This window comes from Bidens hawaiensis, unplaced genomic scaffold, assembly GCF_021521415.1.
Source record: "Bidens hawaiensis isolate Kalapana, Puna unplaced genomic scaffold, B.hawaiensis_p1.1 tig00027583_1, whole genome shotgun sequence".
Taxonomy (NCBI): Eukaryota; Viridiplantae; Streptophyta; class Magnoliopsida; order Asterales; family Asteraceae; genus Bidens; species Bidens hawaiensis.
Genome location: NW_027494474.1, coordinates 163499 through 185539, shown reverse-complemented (window position 1 = coordinate 185539; position 22041 = coordinate 163499). Strand labels below are relative to the sequence as shown.

At 45.1% G+C, this 22041-nt stretch overlaps 3 protein-coding genes across 3 annotated transcripts; 1 reads left to right on the top strand and 2 right to left on the bottom strand.

The window, feature by feature from the left end:
- Positions 1–230: 230 nt before the first annotated feature.
- LOC143575697 (mitogen-activated protein kinase kinase kinase 18-like) lies at positions 231–1433 on the bottom strand. The gene has a single exon (XM_077059991.1). The coding sequence runs from the start codon at positions 1431–1433 to the stop codon at positions 231–233; it is 1203 nt and encodes a 400-aa protein (XP_076916106.1).
- Positions 1434–15445: 14012 nt separating this feature from the next.
- Positions 15446–17170, top strand: LOC143575707 (asparagine synthetase [glutamine-hydrolyzing]-like). The gene is made up of 7 exons (XM_077059999.1): positions 15446–15565; positions 15719–15799; positions 15912–16268; positions 16341–16421; positions 16505–16591; positions 16682–16789; positions 16873–17170. The coding sequence occupies exons 1-7, from the start codon at positions 15500–15502 to the stop codon at positions 17116–17118; spliced, it is 1026 nt and encodes a 341-aa protein (XP_076916114.1). The 5' UTR covers positions 15446–15499; the 3' UTR covers positions 17119–17170.
- A 666-nt stretch (positions 17171–17836) lies between these two features.
- LOC143575706 (gibberellin 2-beta-dioxygenase 8-like) lies at positions 17837–19696 on the bottom strand. The gene is made up of 3 exons (XM_077059998.1): positions 19212–19696; positions 18164–18494; positions 17837–18075 (listed from the first exon to the last, which is right to left on the bottom strand). The coding sequence occupies exons 1-3, from the start codon at positions 19694–19696 to the stop codon at positions 17845–17847; spliced, it is 1047 nt and encodes a 348-aa protein (XP_076916113.1). The 3' UTR covers positions 17837–17844.
- Between the last annotated feature and the right edge of the window lie 2345 nt (positions 19697–22041).

Genomic DNA, 22041 nt, shown 5'->3' with positions numbered 1-22041 from the left:
ACCCACCCACCCACGACTCAAAAGGGTAGATGCCATTGCCAATTGCCCAATTTGCCATATGACTTGTATCTCATCATACACAATTTTATAAATTTTCTTTCTATAAAAATATCCACGTGTCTATCAATAAACCAAGTAAATCCGTTTTTGTTTGAACCCGAGAAACACTAGGCATTCAAGTAACCATTGCGTGTAGTGAATATATTCGATAAATTTCAAATTAAACACAATCATTCCAAACACATGTACAATCCAAACATACAAACATACGTGTAACACATATATACATCAACACCATCTCTGCACATCCAATCAACCATAGTACCTCGTGCTTCACTACTTGTACTTTGACCGCTTTCAGTATATTCCCAATTTACCCCTCCACTCCCACTCACACTTACCTCCACGTGCCGTACCACCTCCCACCCTTCCGATTCCCAAATTACCCCTGAACCTGAAGCCAATTTACCAATCCTCTGTTTCGCGTTAGATAACTTCATCATGTTGACTTGGCACGTGTCAAGCGTTGACCCGTTTAAAGAACTTGAAGTTGAATCGGACCAATCGAATACGCACCTTGGGGATAATTTAAAACCGTTGATTGAGATCTGCGGGTAGGATGGTGAGGTGCAGGATAATAGAAACGGGTGCTGTAGCAGCTGATCGCAGCTCCATCTCTCACTACGCTGTCGTTTTAAACACTTACTTAAAAAATCACGTAAATCGTCCGGTACCGGAGTTGGAATCTCCGGTAACTCATCGGTATATCCTATTTGCCGGAGAGTATCAGCTCCTCTGTCCTGCCACGCTGGCTTTCCGGTGAGTATTTCAATAACCGTACACCCTAACGACCACACGTCAGACTCCGGTCCGATATACTCGCCTCTAACAACCTCCGGCGCCATCCACAACGGACTGCCACGTGTCACCGTTGACAATTTAACACCTAATTCCACCGCCGATCCGAAATCCGCCAGCTTCGCCGTTGCCGGAGTGATTCCGATCAACACATTCGCGCCTTTCACGTCGCAATGAACGATGTTTTTTGAATGAATGTAGCTCAACGCTGACGTAATACACCATGTGTAATTCCGAACGTCCACGTCACCACCGTGCTTTGTAGCTGCCACGTCAGCTGCCGTTCCACCTGGCATGTACTCCATGTGTAGGTTCCGGTACAGAGAGCTAGACTCTGACGTCACGTCGTCGTTGAGATAGCTAATGACGTAAGGTGACGTCAGCGATTTTAATATTTTGATCTCGTTTTCCAAACACTGGAGAGACTCGTTGGATTTTTTGCTAACGGATTTGACTGCGAACGTACGGCCAGGATCAAATTCGTCGACTGCGAGACTGACGGTACCGAATGATCCTTTACCGATACAATTCAGTCGGTACCAGTTAGGTTTAGCTGTAGCAGTGTAATTGTTCATTTGTGTAATTGGAGTTATTTGAAAGTGGGCTGGGGTGGGTTGGGGTTGTATATATATATAGGGGTGGAAGGTGAATAAGGATGCATGAATAAGTGACATATACATGTACATTATTAATCCTAATCCAGTGCATGTGGAAGGAAGGTTACTTGGGGAAGTTGGGTTCATGTCTTGGAGATGTATAAAACATGACGACTGCTACTTTTTTAATCTTTTACCACTTTACTTGCTCTTATCTACTTCCTTCACAATAAAGATATACTTTTTACCAAAGTCTTGCAATTCAATTGACAATTGTACATAAGTTTTTCCTTATATAATTGCAGCTCAATGTGACATGGTAAAATACTTTGTTTTATCAGAATAGAAATCCTAATGCGCGTGGGGGCTTGTAATAAAAAGATAGTATCTATTACCCCGTAGTCCTAGCAGAAGTAAACCATAAGTTAAAATTGGAAAACAAAATAAAAGAAAAAAAAAACAATAATTATAAGATGCACATGCTTATCAACTTAAAAATCCAAACTTTTGACAGAAAATTCATATCGTGTGTGATGTTGTCATCTATATTGTTGTTTGACTGTGCCATCCATACTCTTTGAAAGAATTGGATGACAATGGACTATAGTTCCAGTCTTCAAAAGTAGGTTGCTTTGGGGCTGAATTTGAGACGGTCAGCTTGTAATGCAATTGATCTTCAAAAAAAAATCACCAATTTTCTTATGATTATGCAAATGTAGTTCACTGGTTCTTGGTTCCCATAATGATAAGAACAATCGGCTAGAGGTAAGTCGACAACTAGCGACCGTAGTCGTGTGGCCGCGTGTCAAGGTTAGCATGTTGCGTCTCTTGGGGCCGTATATCAATAGATGAGATCCATAGATTTCAAATAAAAAAAAAAGAAAAAAAAAATCTAATCATGCTGTAGTTTGAGATTTGTGGCCATGGATCATGGTCCTTGGTGCGGAAAAGACACCGACAAAACACAATAAAATAATATAATAAAAAAAGAAAGAGAAATGTCACTGTAATTTAGGAGTTGTAATTCATGATCGAACCAATTAAGAGAATGATAGTGAATGAGTAAAAATATAACCTAACCCATGCGAAAATCTCTCATGAGTATAATGTGTTGATTTTTGGGGAGTGCTATTTTTTGAAAGTCTCTGTAGTCGGTACTGTGAGTAAGGGTCCGTTGAAATTGAAAATAAGTCATTATAGGTTTTGTCATTGATGTGTTTGTGTTACCCAAATGATTTTGCTAATAGTTAACCCATTGAAGAGGTAGGTCTCAGCAGAGCCCAGTTGGACCCGCAAGACTCACACTGAACAGGGACGTCTGCGCAACGACCAACTGCTCCCGCAGGACCCACCATGCTAAAAGAACCTTACGCGCAGTACGCCAGCTGTACCCGCAGGGAAAGCCTCCCAATGGTGAAGTACCCCGCCTGTTCCCGCAGTTGCGGATACAAGCCATCAGGGAAGGCTACCCGCACTAACAGCAAGGCTACACGCACAAGGCACTAGCTACTTCAGTAGTCACATGAAGGAATGAGCAAGGCGGGAATTCTCCCGCCTAAATGAGCCAGTCCGTATGCTTCTGGAAGATCTTTTGTACTATACCTACTAAGGTATGGGCAGAACAGACGATTTGACCAGAACAGCCCATGAACCAATCACAGGGTGACAGCTCACCGACAACAGTACGAGGAGGAGCACCCTCTAGTACTGTTTGTCACTATTAGCCGCTGCCTACTCACCAACCCTTACGATGGGACGTGCACAGCCTACAGTTGGTGGAACAGTGCGTAGCCGACAGTAAAGGAACAGTGTACAGCCGACCTTGTTACTGTCGGCCGTAGCCTATCCACCAACCAGCATGGCCTGTGCGTAGTCCACTGTTGGTTGAACAGGAATACTATTCAGCCGGCTGTACCTTCTAGGAAACCTACCTTCGGCTATAAATACTCCAACACCTTGGAATGGTAAGGACATCATCTGATATCTCAATCTTATCTAGCAATCTCTTAATATACACTTATATTCAGAGCAATCTAGTCTGATTCTCACGCCGGAGGGTGGTCACAAGGAGGAACCCCCCCTTCTCAGTGACGAGCTTACGGTGTCTGTTTTGCAGGTCCCCTGAAGAACAACCTTCTCTGCTGGACCTCATCCTCGTGGGAAACATTACTTAACCCCCAGATTATCTATAATCTGCCCGTGGGTTCATCTAGTGTTTCTTCATTGGCGCCATCCGTGCATAAAAGCTAGAACTAATTATTAGTTTTTTCAAAATTTCTGAATAAATGGTTAATGTTACTCCGGTCCTAAGGCCAATAATCGACCAAGAAACCCCGGTAACCACAACCCCAGCAACTGGGGGGAACACCGGCGGTTATACAAATCTTACGAACACTACCCCGGTTACCCAAGCCGGGGCAAGTGCAGTAAATATTCCACTGGGGTTCACTGATGCCCAGTTGGAAAAACGAACGAGGGTCCCTCGCCAAACACTAGATCAAGTTAAGGCGTGGGCCGAAGCACGTCAGAGAGAGTTCCAAGCTGAATTGGATGAACGCTTGCGTTCAGCTCAACAGGCTGACGAATTCGGCAGTACTCACCAACATCTCAATATGAACAGTGAGTGCGAGTACTCAGACGATGAGAGGGAAGAATCCGATACCGACGCAAACCCTCGCCATAAAGCGAAAGGGAAGCGTAAGGAAACGGACTTCCAACCGAAAAGGAATTTTGGGGAAGCCTTTAAACCAACGAATGCGGAGAGAAACCCGCGTGACTTCTCCAAAACCTTTAGACCAACTGCTACAAATGCAGGAAAGTCAAAGTTCGCAAGGGACATTGCGGAAGCAATCGCCCCGAGAAGTGCCAAACAAATGTCCAACATTGGCACTTATGATGGTCTATCCGACCCAGATGACCACTTGAACAGATTCATTGCGGGGGCAACCGTCAGTAACTGGACGGAACCCACGTGGTGTTATATGTTCCAGATGACTCTGGTTGGAGCGGCCAGGGCATGGTTCGATCGTTTACCGGTCCACCACATATATGATTGGGCGGACTTTCAAAACAAGTTCAGCCAACACTTCAGCCAACAAAGGAAATATACTGAAGAACAGTGGACGATCCTCAACTGCGTCAGAGAGGAGGATGAATCTTTACTAGACTTCATCACTCGCTTCAACTCCAAAAAGCTAAGTCTGGGCAACATAAGTGAAGATCTTGTTCGCGCCGCTTTCATCCAGGGCGCCGAATACCCAGAGCTTATCCGCACATTGACGGGTAAGGACGGCATGCCATCCACATGGGATGCCATCATGACGGCAGCCAAGCGCTTTGCCGAGACGGAGAAGCAACTGGGAAGAGATCTTCCCCAGAGTACACACCTCTACACGCAAAGGACCAGAGAAAACAATGTTCGGATCGCCCGGCAGAACAAAAAGAGGAAGCTAGGTATTTGGCAGTCAAGGGTAAACTTTGACACCTCATCCAGCTCTCACCCTCTTGTTGGCGGAAGAAATAACACACACCCTTCAAGCCAAAAACACCGGTGGACGCCACTCACCAAAAGCGTCACGGAGATATTTGCCACTGAAAAGCTACCATGGCCAAAAGCTCCAATGATCCGGCAGCGACCTAATGCGGATCAGAGCAAATCCTGTGACTTCCACGGGACAAAAGGTCATGGTACGGAAGAATGTACATCCTTGAAGGATATTGTTGAAGCATTCGTCAAGGATGGAAGACTGGCACACCTGGTGGCATCAATCAAGAAGGGAGGAAGGAACGACAACCGGTACCGAGGCAACGGACGAAAGCCCGTTGACATCAGCATCAACATGGTTCATGGTAATATCAGAGGAAGAAAAAGGCGAACGACAGAACCATGTGCGTGGAAGGAAGCTGAGGTGCGCTTCCCGCGAGTGCCAGGAGGACCCAGCAAAGAAGGCCCTATCGTCATCAAAAGCCAGCTGGGGCACTACATCACTTCTCGCACTCTTGCTGACAACGGCGCCTCGTCAACGGTGATGTACAGGCAGTTCTTCGACAAGCTAGATGACGAAGACAAGGAACGCCTGGAAACGATCTACGCCTCGATGGAAGGGTTCGATGGCAGCACAAACACCCCCCTGGGTATCCTATCTTTCCCCGTCACTCTTACGGACGGGAATCACTCACGCACGGAAGACGTGGATTTTGTCGTAATGAGGAAGCCACACCACACATACGACATTCTCTTCGGAAGAGACGGGATGGCAAGATTCAACGCCGTGGTATCCTCAGTCCACGGCATGATGGGATGGCCAACAGCTGAGGGTGTAGCGATGATCACCGGCATTCCCCAGGTATGCATCGCATCTGTCTCATCTAAACCCAAACCAAAGATGGCTAAACCAACCATCACCGAGCCAGAAAGATGGGCCTTCAACGGCAAATATCCTGACCAGGCCGTCTCCATTGGCCCAACAGTTGTTGATCCCACACGCACCTTACTCAAGCGCTTATTACAAAAAAACGCTGACATCTTCGCGTGGACACCAGCTGACATGACTGGTGTACCCCGAAGTAAGGCAGAGCATAAACTCAAATGCGATCCGGCTGTTACGCCAATCGTACAAAAGCGCAGAGTAATGGGGCCAGAACAAACTAACGCGTGTAGAACCCAAGTCAAGGAACTCCTTGACGCAGGCATCGTACGCGTTAGTAGATATCAAACTTGGGTTGCAAATCCCGTTATGGCGCATGTGTATAGATTTCAAGGACTTGAACAAAGCATGCCCCAAAGATTGTTATCCGTTACCTGAAATTGATCTTAAGGTGGATTCGTTGGCACCGTTCCGCCTTAAATGCTTCCTGGACGCGTATAAGGGGTACCATCAAATCCACATGGCCGTTGATGATCAGGACAAAACCGCTTTTCGGACGCCCGATGGCACATTTTGTTACCAAATGATGCCATTCGGACTTAAGAATGCCGGGTCCACATACCAACGCCTGATGGACAACCAGTTTCATGCCCAAATTGGGAGGAACTTGGAAGTCTACATGGATGACTTGGTCATCAAAAGCCCTGACCCAGAAGCGATGTTGAAGGACATCGAAGAAACTTTCAACACGCTCAGGAAGATAAACATGAAGCTCAACCCGAGCAAGTGTGCCTTTGGAATGGAAGAAGGGAAGTTCTTGGGGGTCATCGTCACTAAAGATGGCTTCAGAGCGAACCCTGAAAAGGTCGAAGCCATAATCAAAATGGAATCACCTACCACCATCAAACAGGCTCAGACACTGAATGGACGACTAGTGGCACTTAATCGCTTTTTGGCAAACCACGCGGATAAGTCGTTTCCCTTCGTGTCAACATTGAGAAACTGTTTAAAGAAAACGCACTTCCGCTGGACACCAGAAGCGGAAGCAGCTTTTCAGGAGATTCGGTCACGCTTGATCGAACTCCCAACGCTCACAGCACCAAAAGCGGGAGAGGAGTTAATCCTATACCTTTCCGCAACAGATAGAGCAACCGGGGCAGTCCTGCTAGTAGAGCGAAAAGGCATCCAGATGCCAATCTATTATGTCAGTCGTATCCTAACAGACGTAGAAACCCGGTACTCTACCCTCGAAAAATTAGTCTTAGCACTTATACACGCTTCACGCAGGTTAAGACGATATTTCCAGGGTCACCCAATCACCATTCTCTCCAACTTCAAACTTGCAAACGTTCTAGGCAAACCCGAGTTATCGGGACGCCTAGCCAAATGGGCAATTGAGTTGGGGGAGTACGCGATAAAGTATAGGCCAAGACCAGCCATAAAAGGCCAGGTTTTGGCCGACTTTATTGCGGAAGTGCCTGCATCGCGGGAAAAAGAGTGCCAGGAAGAGGCTCAACCCTCTCCAGCACAAGACATCAATGATGTCTGGCGACTCTACACTGATGGAGCAGCCAGTAACGAGGGTTCAGGCGCAGGGCTGAAACTAACCAACCCAGCAGGCCAAGAATACACTTACGCTATTCGACTGGATTTTCCAAGTACGAATAACGAAGCCGAGTATGAGGCATTCTTGGCTGGGCTGAGAATTGCGCGTAAGATGGGAGTGAAAAACTTGGAAGCCCACGTGGATTCCATGTTAGTAGCCAATCAAATCAACGGGACGTACACGGCCGTGAACGACACAATGGCCCTGTACCTCGCACAAGCAAAATCCCTTATGCGCGATTTCAACGACTGCAAAGTCATACACGTCAAGCGAAGTGAAAACAAATCTGCGGATGCGTAAGCGAGCTTGCATCATTAGCCTTCACCCACTTAGGAAAGGACATCCGCATTGAACTCCTCGAGACACCTTCGGTCCCGCACAAGGAAATTTGTGTCATCCAAACCGGCACATAAACATGGATGACACCAATAATAAAATACCTTGCGGCAGGTACACTACCAGAGTCAAAAACACAGGCAAGAAAACTACGCTGTAAAGCACTGAATTATCAACTCATCGATGACATCCTTTACAGACGTAACTTTCTTGGCCCACTCTTAAGATGCGTGGACAACCAAGATGCTGACTACCTCCTAAGGGAAGTACACGAAGGCATCTGTGGAGTACACGCAGGTCCCCGCGCTGTTGTAGCTAAGCTAAACAACGCGGGATACTTTTGGCCGGGGATGCATACGGATGCGCTGGCATACATCAGAAAATGCAGGTCTTGCCAGCTTTACGCACCCAACACGCACCGCCCGAAGAATGAACTTGTTCCAGTCACTTCTTCATGGCCATTTCAGAAGTGGGCCATCGATGTGACAGGCCCATTTCCTACAGCAGCAGGAAATGTTCAGTTCCTAGTGGTAGCCATCGACTACTTCACCAAGTGGATAGAATCAAAACCCTTAGCCCAAACAACCGCAAAACATATCAAAAAATTTATTTGGGAATTTATTATTTGTCGTTTTGGACTTCCACAGAATTTGGTGAGCGATAACGGCACCAACTTTGCTGACAAGAAGCTACAACAGTGGCTGAAAGAACTTCAAATCACCCACACCTTTACCTCAGTGGCACACCCGCAAGGTAATGGTGAGGTGGAAAGAGCAAATAAGAGCATCGTCGAAGGCATCAAGAAAAGACTCTTGGAACACAGATCCGGCTGGGTGGACGAGCTTCCGCACGTCCTTTGGGCAAACAGAACGCTGAAGAAGGCCAGTACGGGAGAAACCCCATTCAGCCTCACTTATGGCACTGAAGCCATGGTCCCGGTCGAAATTGGTTTACCCTCACCAAGGGTCTTGATTCAGCCAGAAGACAATGATGCGGAAAGACGGTTGGACCTTATGCTAACCGAGGAACGCAGAGACTTAGCCGCAGTGCGTGAAGAGAACTACAAGCGACAAATGCAAAAGTACTACAACACGCGGGTAAAACTCTGCAACTTCAAAGTAGGAGACTACATACTGCGTAACAACGAGGCTTCGAACCAAGAACGCCCAGGAAAGCTGACCCCGGTCTGGGAAGGGCCATACATTATCAAAGAGGTCCTGGGAAAGGGCGCATACATGCTCGAAAGGCTCGATGGCACTCTCATCCCAAGAACATGGAATGGAGCTCAATTACGCAAATGTTATATGTAGATCAATTCCAAACTTGTAAAGAAAAGGCCTAGAGCCACTTCTAATGGAAATGATTCTCCTTTCACAATGTGTTGATAGCCTTACCTTTATACTTATGAACTTCCCACACTGATGTGCCGGTATTCACCGCATAAATGGGGGAAGAAGTAAGTCGTTACGTGTGGAAGGCGGCAAAACCCGCATAAACACAACGCTAGAAATCTCAAGTTTTAAGGAAAACCTACACGCAGGTCAGATGTAAGTAAAGTTTAGCCATCCTTGTAAGTGCAAGTGACGGTCTTACCCGCACAATCACGAACAAGGAAGCAAAACTTCAACCTATCATCTACCACGTTCAAATGTTAACTTATTCTGAACTCTTAGAAAATTTCAAAGGAAAAGATGAGGAAAACTTCCACGCAGGTCGGATATAAGTAAAGTTAAGCCATCCTACTAAGTGTAAGTGACGGTCATACCCGCACAATCATGAAAGAGGAAGCGAAACAAACTTATAATTTGCCACGTTAAAAAGTTAACTTATCTAAGTACTAAAGAAATTACTAAGTTAGATCAAAACATGCGTAAAATAAACAAGGCAAAGAACTAACACAATCTTTATTTCATCAAATTCAAATATTACAAAGATAGCTATACAAAAGCAAAAAATCTACGCTAATGGTGGAAAGGGATCTTCAGAATCAAGCTTCAGGACCACTTCCACTTGGACCCGCTCCATCAGTAGAGCGTGGTGGTTCAAGGAAAGCTTTAAGGATAGCTAGCCCATCATCAGCAGCAGCGACTTCGTTCCCCTTCTCCACCACCGGATGCGGGAAGGCGGCATACTGGTTCACTGCTTGGTCATAAACAGCTTCAGTATTCACATCGTACAAAGGGAAGTTGGAAGGCGGGATGCCTTTCTCAACGAACCCTAGACCAAGCAGGAAACCGGCCTTTTCCCCATCCTCATGAGAAGCGTTGAGGGCTGCGCTCATAGCATCGTCATAAGATGTCTCTGAAAAGACCCGATGCACAACCTACAAAGAAAAAATACAAGTATCAGAACATTTTCTATTTACAAAGAAAAGCGTAAAGACATGAAAAGCTTACCCGAGACAACGCTTCTCGAAGAAGCCATTCCTTGGCAACCAGAGCTTCTTGGAGGGCGGCTTGAGCTTGGGTACAGGCGCGTTCGGCTTCACTTTTATTAAGGTTGGCAAGCAACACTTCCTTTGCAGCAGCCTCTTCGACGCCCTTTAGCTTCCGCTCAGTGTGGTCAAGCACGCCCCTCTGGTCCAGGATCTCTTGGAGCTTCTTCGCGTCCTCCATCGCCAAGGCATCATGAGCCTGCTGGAGAGCCTCTAATTTGGCTTTAAGCTCTTCATTCTCCACGCGTAGAGGCTCGGCAACAGCTTCAGCCTTGGTGGCCCTTTCAGTTGCGTTCCTAGCAGTTTCCTTAGCCAGCCGAAGCTGTTCATTAACAGCTTGGGCAGCCTTGGAGCGAGCCTCGAGACGGGCCTGAACCTCAACTTCAAGGGCCTTGAACGCCTTCTCATTCTCCGCAGCCGCGGCGGAGAGCCTCCTATTCTCCTCCCGGACAGCCCGCGCCTGAGCTACTTCCTGAATGCGAGCTGCTTTTAACTTGTCGTTTTCACGACAAAGCAGCTCGACGCGCGGCTGCATCCGGGCCAGGAGAACCCGAAGCTCATTGCTTAGCCTACCCTCCTGGTAGCTAGCCATGGCTTCCCCCAACGCACCACTGGGAGCAGCGTGACGAGCCCACTCCACGCACTCCACAGGTGTGCGAAGGGTTGTTCCTCGGCGGATGTTCCATCGTGGAACATACACTTCATTGGAATCCGACACTGCAAAAAACAAAAAGCAGTTAGGAAAAGATGATAAAAAAATATATATATATATATATATATATATAAAATAGGCCAAAAGAACCCTACGCACCTGTAGGGTCAATAACAGGCCGATAGCCGCCAAACCCGTCACCTGAACCCAAGGGAAATCCGTCCAAGAGGTCAGGTAGATGGGAAGGAGGCAGAGGTTGGCGAGAAGCCCCATGCGTACCTGAAGGATCGGCCGTCGAGGCCGATGACGGAGGAGGCATGGTGAAGTCCGCCGCGGTCGCCGCTGCGGAGTCCGCAGCAAACGTAACCGCCGGCTCGGTGAAAGATGCGGTAAAAATGGCACTCACAGCCGGCGGTGACGTCATCACAGCTGGAACAGTCTGCTCAGAGTGAGCAACTGAACCAGCGGAAGCAGGCGCAGGCGCCTGGGTCGTCGCCTCAGGTAGGCTGACCAAGCCTACCGTCATTGGCGGAGAGGTACTCCTCTGCACTCCACCCTGGAATGCGTCAACATCCACGCCTGCACAAAGAAGATAAGTATCAATGATGGAAAACTATGAAGTTAAAAGACAAAGGAAGTTTGTACTTACGGGTTTTCTTGAGCCTGAAAGTGCGGACGGGCGGGGATGAACCCGATGGAGCCGGCCTCTTCACGCCGGCCACCGTTGTTATCCTGGGCTCTCCGGAGGTGACAATCGTTGCAGCCTCCGGAGCGGTCTTATCACCACCGGGATTCCCCGCCACCTCTTCGCTCTCGGTCTCCGAATCAGACCGAGGCGCCGGATCGGCAGTGGAGGCCACCTTCTCCTTCCCCTTCCCGCCGGCAGCCTTCTTCTTCCGCACCAACGGAGGACCATCTGCGGATTCCTCATCAGAACATACGATTAGAGGAATTCCAGCAGAGGTTTCAACATTGAGGGGTCGAGGGTCGAATAACGCCTTACCTGGCCGCCGGGCGCTAAGGATCTCGTGGCCTAGCGGATAGACCTCCACGAACCGATCCGCCGTTTGTTCTAGGATGGGCAACTCGTTCTCGTCTAGAGCGCGAGTACCCATCCGAGCGGGACCGTCAGCCTCCCGCGGGTGCATGAGCGACTGCAAGTCGTTCCCCTCTGAAATAAACAGGAAAGAAGTTAGAAGAGATTCTAAATCAACAAAAAGAAACAAGGCATACCGTAAGGAACAGAGTTCGAACCGTATTCGAGGACGATCGGAATCTTTCGCGCATCTGCATTCTTCCACACCCGGCTCATCCCGAGCATCACCATCCCGGACTCCGCAAACCGGTAAACCGGAGATTGGACCCGGGATATCTTCGAGAACCATTCCGCCTCCTGGTAGTTGGAGGCGTGAAGGCTGGGAAGTGCTTGCCCGTTCTTGAATTTCATGGCAAGGGGGATGGCGCGAGCGGAGATGTAGAAGAACTCCCGCTTCCACGAGCGAAGACTGCGCTCGGTTGCGCAAATCTTCAAACCCTTAATTCGGGTTATCAACGTATACCACCCCTGGATGCACCTCCAGGTGTAAAAGGTCATCAGGCGGTCAACATAGGGCTCAATGCCCAGGATCCGGCACACCCACTCGAAGTGCCGAATCTTGGCAATCGCCATCGGGTGCACCTCGGTCAGGTGCACACCGTGCCTCTCCAGGACACGGTACACAAACTTTGTCAATGGGAACCTAAGATTCCCATAAACAAAGAATGCAGCATATACCCCGATCTTGCCTCTGGGGGCATCGTACACCGTCTGATGGGGTTCAGGAAACTCAGGCTCGAGAGACTCGAGCATGAACTTCCTGACGACGTACTGATACAGATCGACAGGCAGAGCACACTGGCACTCACCAGCAGTACTCTTGTCATCTGTCGTAGATTCAAGATCACGAGACGACATCTTGCAGATATGAAAGAAGAAAACGATTTCAAGGGAATGCTCGACTGAAAAGATGAGTATTCTCCGGAAATCGTTTTGAAGATGAAGAGAGAAGTGAAAGTGTGAATTGCAAAGGACCCTCTCCCCCTTTATATACTAATCGCAATTAATGCGGTGAATTTAATGCGGAAGAGAGAGAAATCGAATGTGCAATGAAACTATGACACGTGGCAAAAAGCAAGCTGGCAACAGCTGTTGAAAGGACGTGTACCATTAATTTCGCGGCCACGAGCCCGAAAAATCGCGCCCACGCGCCTGAAAAAGCGTCTGAAATGACCAGGTACTGTCACGTCACCATAACTTCCTGCACGTCCTGACACAGCCAGAAGAAACCGTCGCACGACGTTTCAGAGGTTTGGACTGTTCTTATCCTTTCACCAACTCTTCGAATTTCAAAATTCAAAAAGATTCAAAAGTAAGCGGGAAAATACCCCTTACCTTGGCAACCAAGTAACCATAAGACGGGTGCGGGTACAGTGTCAAGGAAAAACCCTTCACATACTTAGCACCCGCAGGGAATTGACGCCAGGAATACCTTGGAAGTAAAGTAACCATAAGACGAGTGCGGGTACAGTGTCAAGGCAAAACCCTTCACATACTTAGCACTCTGCAGGGAATTCAAACCAAGAAGGATCTTCTGGGCCATGCCTGCGGAAACGGGAATAACATCCCCGTGTAACAGGAACGTCGAGAACTATATTGTTTGAAACTCCAAGATGGAATTGGTGGTTTTAGCATAGTTGATCAGTATGTTGAAAACTACCAAAACCCCATGGAGAATCCACACAAGTGGGACTCAACGCTCCTGACTTGCGAGGAGGTTACAAACCTACCCGCTTCATACCCAAAGATCAAGCAGAAAAGTCGGGAATTTCTGCGTGACATCAGGAAAACCGCGGGAAGAATCACCACGGAAAACCTAAAAACTAAACCCTTTTCAAAACCCCTTGCTAAGTCCAAAAGTTCACCTCACTTATTAATAATTCATGAGAAGAACATTGGACTGGGGGGACTTGAAGAGGTAGGTCCCAGCAGAGCCCAGTTGGACCCGCAAGACTCACACTGAACAGGGACGTCTGCGCAACGACCAACTGCTCCCGCAGGACCCACCATGCTCAAAGAACCTTACGCGCAGTACGCCAGCTGTACCCGCAGGGAAAGCCTCCCAATGGTGAAGTACCCCGCCTGTTCCCGCAGTTGCGGATACAAGCCATCAGGGAAGGCTACCCGCACTAACAGCAAGGCTACACGCACAAGGCACTAGCTACTTCAGTAGTCACATGAAGGAATGAGCAAGGCGGGAATTCTCCCGCCTAAATGAGCCAGTCCGTATGCTTCTGGAAGATCTTTTGTACTATACCTACTAAGGTATGGGCAGAATAGACGATTTGACCAGAACAGCCCATGAACCAATCACAGGGTGACAGCTCACCGACAACAGTACAAGGAGGAGCACCCTCTAGTACTGTTTGTCACTATTAGCCGCTGCCTACTCACCAACCCTTACGATGGGACGTGCGCAGCCTACAGTTGGTGGAACAGTGCGTAGCCGACAGTAAAGGAACAGTGTACAGCCGACCTTGTTACTGTCGGCCGTAGCCTATCCACCAACCAGCATGGCCTGTGCGTAGTCCACTGTTGGTTGAACAGGAATACTATTCAGCCGGCTGTACCTTCTAGGAAACCTACCTTCGGCTATAAATACTCCAACACCTTGGAATGGTAAGGACATCATCTGATATCTCAATCTTATCTAGCAATCTCTTAATATACACTTATATTCAGAGCAATCTAGTCTGATTCTCACGCCGGAGGGTGGTCACAAGGAGGAACCCCCCCCCCCTTCTCAGTGACGAGCTTACGGTGTCTGTTTTGCAGGTCCCCTGAAGAACAACCTTCTCTGCTGGACCTCATCCTCGTGGGAAACATTACTTAACCCCCAGATTATCTATAATCTGCCCGTGGGTTCATCTAGTGTTTCTTCACCCATATACTTTATAAATATCCAAAACACCTCACTTGTTTATTAAAATTTAGGTAAAGATCGAGTTTGAGTTAGAGCAAACTTATATTCATTCATCTTTAGCAATATTTTAACTATAATCTTATCATATGTCCATACACACCCTACTACAATTAGATAAAATCTACGTTTAGATATATAACCCAATTTTAATGTAAAAATCATATGCTTTTAGGCTTACAAGTGCCCTAAACTAATCTAATGGAATACAATTTCCGATCAATTGTCCGTGTTTTAGGAGTTATGTTTGAGTACTTTCTCGCGTTAGGTGACTTTATCAGTAGATCAAAAATAATTAATTTAGAAAATCATGTAGACATTTATCTTTACTCCCACTCAGGTTTCGTTTTATATAAATTTCTCCATTAATCGCAACATCAATATTTGATGACAATTTCTTTTTATCTTGTATAGATTAATTTATTATAATTAGTTTTAATTCTTTCAAATAATTGAAAATCACACATATTTTTATATGCACACCTTAAGATTTTTTTCAAATTACATTTACAATTCAATCATCATACTTTATAACAATTTCAAATGTCAACTTTGTGGAACTAACAAAAGCTTTGGTGTCTTGTTGTCGGGCGGGCTAGATTCATCGTTGGTTGCGTCTGTTACAGCCCGACACATGGCAGAAACAAAAGCTGCTAAGCAATGGGGAGCCCAGCTTCATTCTTTCTGTGTGGGCCTTGAGGTATGTGCTAGCCTGTTAGGTTTGAGCCCATTAGTGTTGAGCCCGTTATGGTTTGGTGGGCCTTAGTTACAGTATTTACGAATATGTTGTCTTAACTTGGAATCAAAATGAACATTAACAAAGAAATAGTGACTAAACTTGTCGTATAAACAGGGTTCGCCCGATCTCAAGGCTGCGAGAGAGGTAGCCGATTATCTAGGAACCGTTCATCATGAATTCCACTTCACCGTACAGGTACCTTCCGAAGTTTTCTGTTTGGGCCGGGCCCGGGTCAGGCCCGGCCCAATTCAATGCGGGTTGCATGCTTGTAAACTACAAGTTACTTTATTATCTTGGTATGCTGTAGGATGGTATCGATGCAATCGAAGATGTGATTTACCATATCGAGACATACAATGTGACCACAATCCGGGCCAGCATGCCTATGTTCTTAATGTCCCGTAAGATCAAATCTCTCGGTGTGAAAATGGTCATCTCGGGTGAAGGCTCGGACGAGATATTTGGCGGGTATTTGTACTTCCACAAGGCACCCAACAAGGAAGAATTCCATCAAGAAACTTGTCGCAAGATCAAAGCCCTTCATCAATATGATTGCTTGAGAGCCAATAAGTCCACATCCGCATGGGGTTTGGAAGCCCGGGTCCCGTTTTTGGACAAAGAATTCATCAATGTTGCAATGAGCATCGACCCGGAAGCAAAAATGGTAAGATATTATGACCCGCTTTGGTTATGGTTTGGATTCAAAGTACCAAAAGGTTAATAAGGTTATATGCAGATCAATATGGATCAAAAACGAATCGAGAAGTGGGTTCTTAGACGGGCTTTTGATGATGAAAAACAACCCTACTTGCCAAAGGTACTAAAAACAGTAAATTGCGGTGTCCCTTAATTCAGTTATTTGCTCACCCCTAGTTTAGCAGGTTTGTATACACCCTGCAGCATATCTTGTACCGACAGAAAGAACAGTTTAGTGATGGAGTCGGGTATAGCTGGATCGATGGGCTTAAATCTCATGCTGAAAAACATGTATGCGTATGGACCGGGCCCAGGCCCAGGCCCAGCCCGCTTGTTCATCTTGTTTTTAAGTTCACAAACTCAACTTGTCGATGTGTGTAGGTAACGAGCAAGATGATGCTTCATGCCGAGCACATTTTCCCTCACAACACACCCGTCACGAAGGAAGCTTATTATTACCGAATGATATTCGAGCGGTTTTTCCCTCAGGCAAGTTCTCATCAGTATTAACTTGTATGTTATGCAATGAATCAAGTAACTCGGGTTTTTGAAAGTCAACATTTTTGTTGCAGAATTCGGCTAAGTTGACTGTCCCAGGTGGAGCAAGTGTGGCTTGCAGTACTGCAAAAGCAATCGAGTGGGATGCTTCTTGGTCAAACAATCTTGACTCGTCCGGAAGGGCAGCACTTGGGGTCCATAATTCTGCATATAAGAAGGGCCCGGGTGTGGTTGTTTCAGTAAACTTAGGGCCGAGCATCAATGATAACGTGCCACTGATGATGGGTGTTACGGGTTCTGAGCTCGTGATTCAGAGTTAGGGGTTTGTTGTTTAATAAATTAAGTCGAGTTGCAACGTGTTTTTATGATGTGCTGGCTGTTAGCTCATTTGTTGGTTTTAATTTGTGTGTAATGGTAACTATATGTAAGTCTTTGTTTCACGAAGAATGTTGTCATTCCATTAGTTTGTTATGTGCATCAATAATAGGCAAATTTATATCCAAAGAAAATATTTTGTGAACAACTATATTTTAGTTATGTAACATAATTTTGGTCTAGAGACATAAAAGAACTGGGCTCACTCTGTCAAGTGAAAACAAGAAACTATCTAATCCCATTGGTCCTACTAGCCGAGCTTGAGTATGAAGCCCAATAACAGATAAGCTCATAAGCATAATACTAGTAGTTAATAATCTAACACTTTACATCTAGCTAAATGTTCGATAGTAAAGTTTTGTAGTCCGGTAGTATCAAGGTATAACCAAAAGGTATCCGTTGGCGTGTTAGTGTGTGAGTTAGCCATTCTTAAAGGCGCATATCATGTTAATGGGATTTTAGTGCCCGCCCTTGTAAAAACTAAAAATATATTGGGAGAATGATCACACCGTTAGAAAAACTTTTGGATTCGTCACTGACTATAATCATAATAGGACATTTGTAACCAACTAAATGCATTTTATCTAGGGAAAAGATATGGTGACATGATGTTTGAAGAACATGCAGAAGATGAGTTCTACAAAAACAAGGATGCGACCAAAGTAGCCCATTTAAAAGTCCCCTTTGACCCTGAATCTTGACAGCCCAACCTTAAGGCCCAGTGTCTTAACATCATGCTGGACTTGGGCCCTAAAGTCCGGATACGTAAAGGGCTTGTAGTTTGGGCTCCGGATCACACAGTCATCGCTCGGGAACACGAAGTAGCCGATCGAAAAACGCTCCTTTTCTCTATTCACCAACACTCTATGCTTCACACTCATGTACTTATCATTACTTATTGCCTGAAACCAATTTATTAAAAAATGTAACTAAAAGGGTTATTTTTGTATTTAACCTAGGTTGGAGGGAGATAAGTGTAAAAAAAGAAACCTGCATCATGTCACCAAGATGAACTAGAAGCGTGTTGGGAACAGGTTTAGCATCAATCCATGTGTCATCTTTGGGAGAATGTATTTGAAGCCCTCCAACTTCAAATTGGTTCAAAATTGTCACCACAGAACTATCTGTGTGCACTTCCATACCCCATACTTTTTGTGGGTTGTCAAAACAGCGCCTTGGATATCTGTACACCCTCAAGTGTCCCGTTGATGGTGACAAGTAACATTCATTGTCTTGGGACAATTCTAGATTTTGTAACATCGCACCGAATATTGACTTTGCTACCCTTTCTAGGTGGACCCTGTAACTTTCTAATAATCTCCTGTGAATTATCAAATAATAATGATGATATAATAATAATAATAATGAATAACAAGTTCAAATCCTCCTAGTAAAGTTGGTTTGAGTCAAAATGGGATTTTAGCTAAATATATTTAGATCAAAACGAGAGGTTTTAAAAATTTATTAATTTGATTTGGGTTAAAATCATCAAAATTAGGTTCAAATCAAAGCAAGTTCTGAAAAAAAAATGGGTTCAAACTAAAATGGATCCTAAGCAACATGTGTTCAGATGAAAACAAGTTGTTTTAAATTTAAAGAGTATCAATTTGATTATTGTATTAAGTTATTAACGGTTTTTGACCAAAATTAACTCGGGTTAAAATAAATCATATTCAAGATGATAGATCAACCTGGTTTTTTAATCATAACCCTAATGAGAAAATTCTAAAATTTCATCCAACACTCTACTAACAAAAGTAACCAGAATTTCTATTAAATGATATAAAATTGAAATTATGTGAGCAAATGAAGCATATATGATTTTTTTTAGTTATTATTTAGTGATTAACTTTCTCAATTTAACTTAAAATTTAATATTCATAAAAAAGTTATTATTTTGGTGATATTTTTTTAAATAACACTTTTTGATAATCCTACTTTTAAAAAACTTAAATATTTATAAAGTACAAATTATACATGACTTGCTATTATTTTAATTCTCATACAATTAAACTCAATGTCAACGAAAAACACTAACCTGAAGTCACGAATCAACGGGTGGTCAACGCAGTCAACCAGTGAAGGTTGACCAAACGAAATATTCAACCCTTCAACCCAATTATAACTCACTGTACCTTGATCCTTCTTCAAGGCAATACCAACTCCCGCCGGAGTAGTCGCCGGAGTACCCCAAAAGTACGACATTACAGTCGACGGAATCGATTCAAACAACGCTTGTTTATATTCAAATCCAAGCTCAAATACCCTAACAGCGTGTTCATGTAACTCCGACAACAAACTCGCCGGAATCTCATGGTTCACTAGCCGGAATATTCCCCAGTCTCTGCAGGCCTCGTTGAGTTTGTTAAGGTTGATTTGCCGGAGATCTATTGACGGAAGTGGGTCGTGTTGTTGTTCGGGTTTTTGGTCATAGGTGTTGTCGGTGAGTTGGTCGGAGAAGTGGTGTGTGTTTAGACGGAAACATGGTGGGTAGGAGTTTAAGGTTTCAGACAACTGTTGCATTGAATTTGTGTTTTAGGGTTTAGAGGTTGATGATACAAAGAAAATGGTGTTTGTCTGTTTGGCTATTATTATTATTATTATTATTATTATTATTATATAATTTCATGTACCGAATTTTAGTCTTTGTGTTACGTTAGAGATTTTTGCTTTTGTGGTGGCATAAAAATTGTAAAGTGACAATCGACGGTATATTTTGAACGTCCAAGTCAAACTCTGAGCCCAACGTGTGTCCCGTTTAAGACATCATAGTTTGGCCGAGTGGGAGACAGGGCTCTTAAAATTTAGAGAGTGCGATGATCTAGCACACAAAAAAAAAATCGTCGTTAAAAAAATACTAGATAAAACTATAAATATATATTGGGAAAATTAGATTGCAATCCAAACTATTAATCCATACTTACACTTTATTTAATGATAATCTTAACTTCATTTTTGTCGTAAAGAACAATCTTTGTAGCATAATCATCATATTAGTTTTCAATTTTGCTATTTCGTTTCTTCATCTCGTTTATAATAATTATTGTGAAAGAAATCAGGTGAAAATCAAGTATAAATCTATGATAATTATGCTACCGTGATTGCTCTTGGGCCTTGACAACAAAAATGATAAGTTATTTTGTTTATCATGTAATGTAATTATTCCTTGAGTAAACTAAAAAAAATATTGTATTAACTTGCACATAATTTGTCCAAAATTTAAGATTTCCTGTAATATATTTTCATTGTTTTGTAGTGTGATTAGTCTATCGTTTTAGTCTTTCTTTTCTTTTTTCTTTCTTTTTAGAGAGAGAGACTCCAGTGTTCGTCAAATCACGAATAATATCCTTAGGACAAGTCTCACGCCTAGCCAAATGGGCAATAGAATTGGGAGAATACGCGATAAAGTACAAGCCAAGGCCAGCCATAAAAGGCCAGGTCTTGGCCGACTTTATTGCCGAAGTCCCCGCATCGCGGGAGAAAGAGTGCCAGGACGAGGCTCAACCCTCTCCAGCATAAGACATCGATGATGTCTGGGGACTTTACACTAATGGAGCGGCCAACAACGAGGGCTCAGGCGCAGGGTTAAAACTTACCAACCCAGCCGGCCAAGAATACACTTACGCTATTCGACTAGACTTTCCAAGTACGAATAACGAAGCTGAGTATGAAGCATTCTTGGCCGGGTTGAGGATTGCGCGTAAAATGGGAGTAAAGAACTTGGAAGCCCATGTGGATTCCATGTTAGTAGCCAATCAGATAAACGGGACGTACACGGCCGTGAACGACACAATGGCCCTGTACCTCGCTCAAGCAAAAACCCTCATGCGCGATTTTAATGATTGTAAAGTCATACACGTCAAGCGTAGCGAAAACAAATCTGCGGATGCGTTAACCAAGCTTGCGTCATTAGCTTTCACCCACCTGGGAAAGGACATCCGCATTGAACTCCTTGGAGCACCATCAGTCCCACACAAGGAAGTCTGTGTCATCCAAACCGGCACAGAAACGTGGATGACACCAATAATAAATTACCTTGCGGCGGGTATACTACCATAGTCAAAAACACAGGCAAGAAAACTACGCTGTAAAGCACTGAACTATCAACTCATCGATGACATCCTTTACAGACGTAACTTTCTTGGCCCCCTCCTCATATGCGTTGACGACCAAGATGCCAACTACCTCCTAAAGGAAGTACACGAAGGCATCTGTGGGATACATGCAGGTCCACGCGCAGTTGTAGCTAAGCTAAACAACGCGGGATACTTTTGGCCGGGGATGCATACGGATGCGCTGGCGTACATCAGAAAGTGCAGGTCTTGTCAGCTCTACGCACCCAACACGCATCGCTCGAAGAATGAACTTGTTCCAGTCACCTCTGCATGGCCATTTCAGAAGTGGGCCATCGACGTGACAGGCCCATTTCCCACAGCAGCAGGGAACGTCCAGTTTCTAGTGGTCGCCATCGACTACTTCACCAAGTGGATAGAGGCAAAACCCTTAGCCCAAACGACCGCAAAACATATCAAAAAATTCATTTGGGAATTTATCATTTGTCGTTTCGGGCTTCCACAGAATTTGGTGAGCGATAACAGCACCAACTTTGCTGACAAGAAGCTACAACAGTGGCTTAAAGAACTTCAAATCACCCACACCTTTACCTCGGTGGCGCACCCGCAGGGTAATGGTGAGGTGGAAAGAGCAAATAGGAGCATCGTCGACGGCATAAAGAGAAGACTATTGGAACACAGAACCGGCTGGGTGGACGAAGTTCCACACATACTTTGGGCACACAGAACGATGAAAAAGGCAAGTACGGGAGAAACCCTGTTCAGCCTCACTTATGGCACTGAAGCCATGGTCCC

Bases quoted from the DNA above. Each gene is read 5' to 3' on its own strand.
- LOC143575697 (XM_077059991.1), bottom strand. From the start codon at position 1,433: ATGAACAATTACACTGCTACAGCTAAACCTAACTGGTACCGACTGAAT.
- LOC143575707 (XM_077059999.1), top strand. From the start codon at position 15,500: ATGGCAGAAACAAAAGCTGCTAAGCAATGGGGAGCCCAGCTTCATTCT. The intron at 16,269-16,340 runs GTAAGATATTAT...GGTTATATGCAG, and splicing joins TCGACCCGGAAGCAAAAATG to ATCAATATGGATCAAAAACG. The intron at 16,790-16,872 runs GCAAGTTCTCAT...TTTTTGTTGCAG, and splicing joins TCGAGCGGTTTTTCCCTCAG to AATTCGGCTAAGTTGACTGT.
- LOC143575706 (XM_077059998.1), bottom strand. From the start codon at position 19,696: ATGCAACAGTTGTCTGAAACCTTAAACTCCTACCCACCATGTTTCCGT. The intron at 18,495-19,211 runs GTTAGTGTTTTT...GATAATTCACAG, and splicing joins CCGTTGATTCGTGACTTCAG to GAGATTATTAGAAAGTTACA. The intron at 18,076-18,163 runs GTTTCTTTTTTT...AATTGGTTTCAG, and splicing joins ATCTTGGTGACATGATGCAG to GCAATAAGTAATGATAAGTA.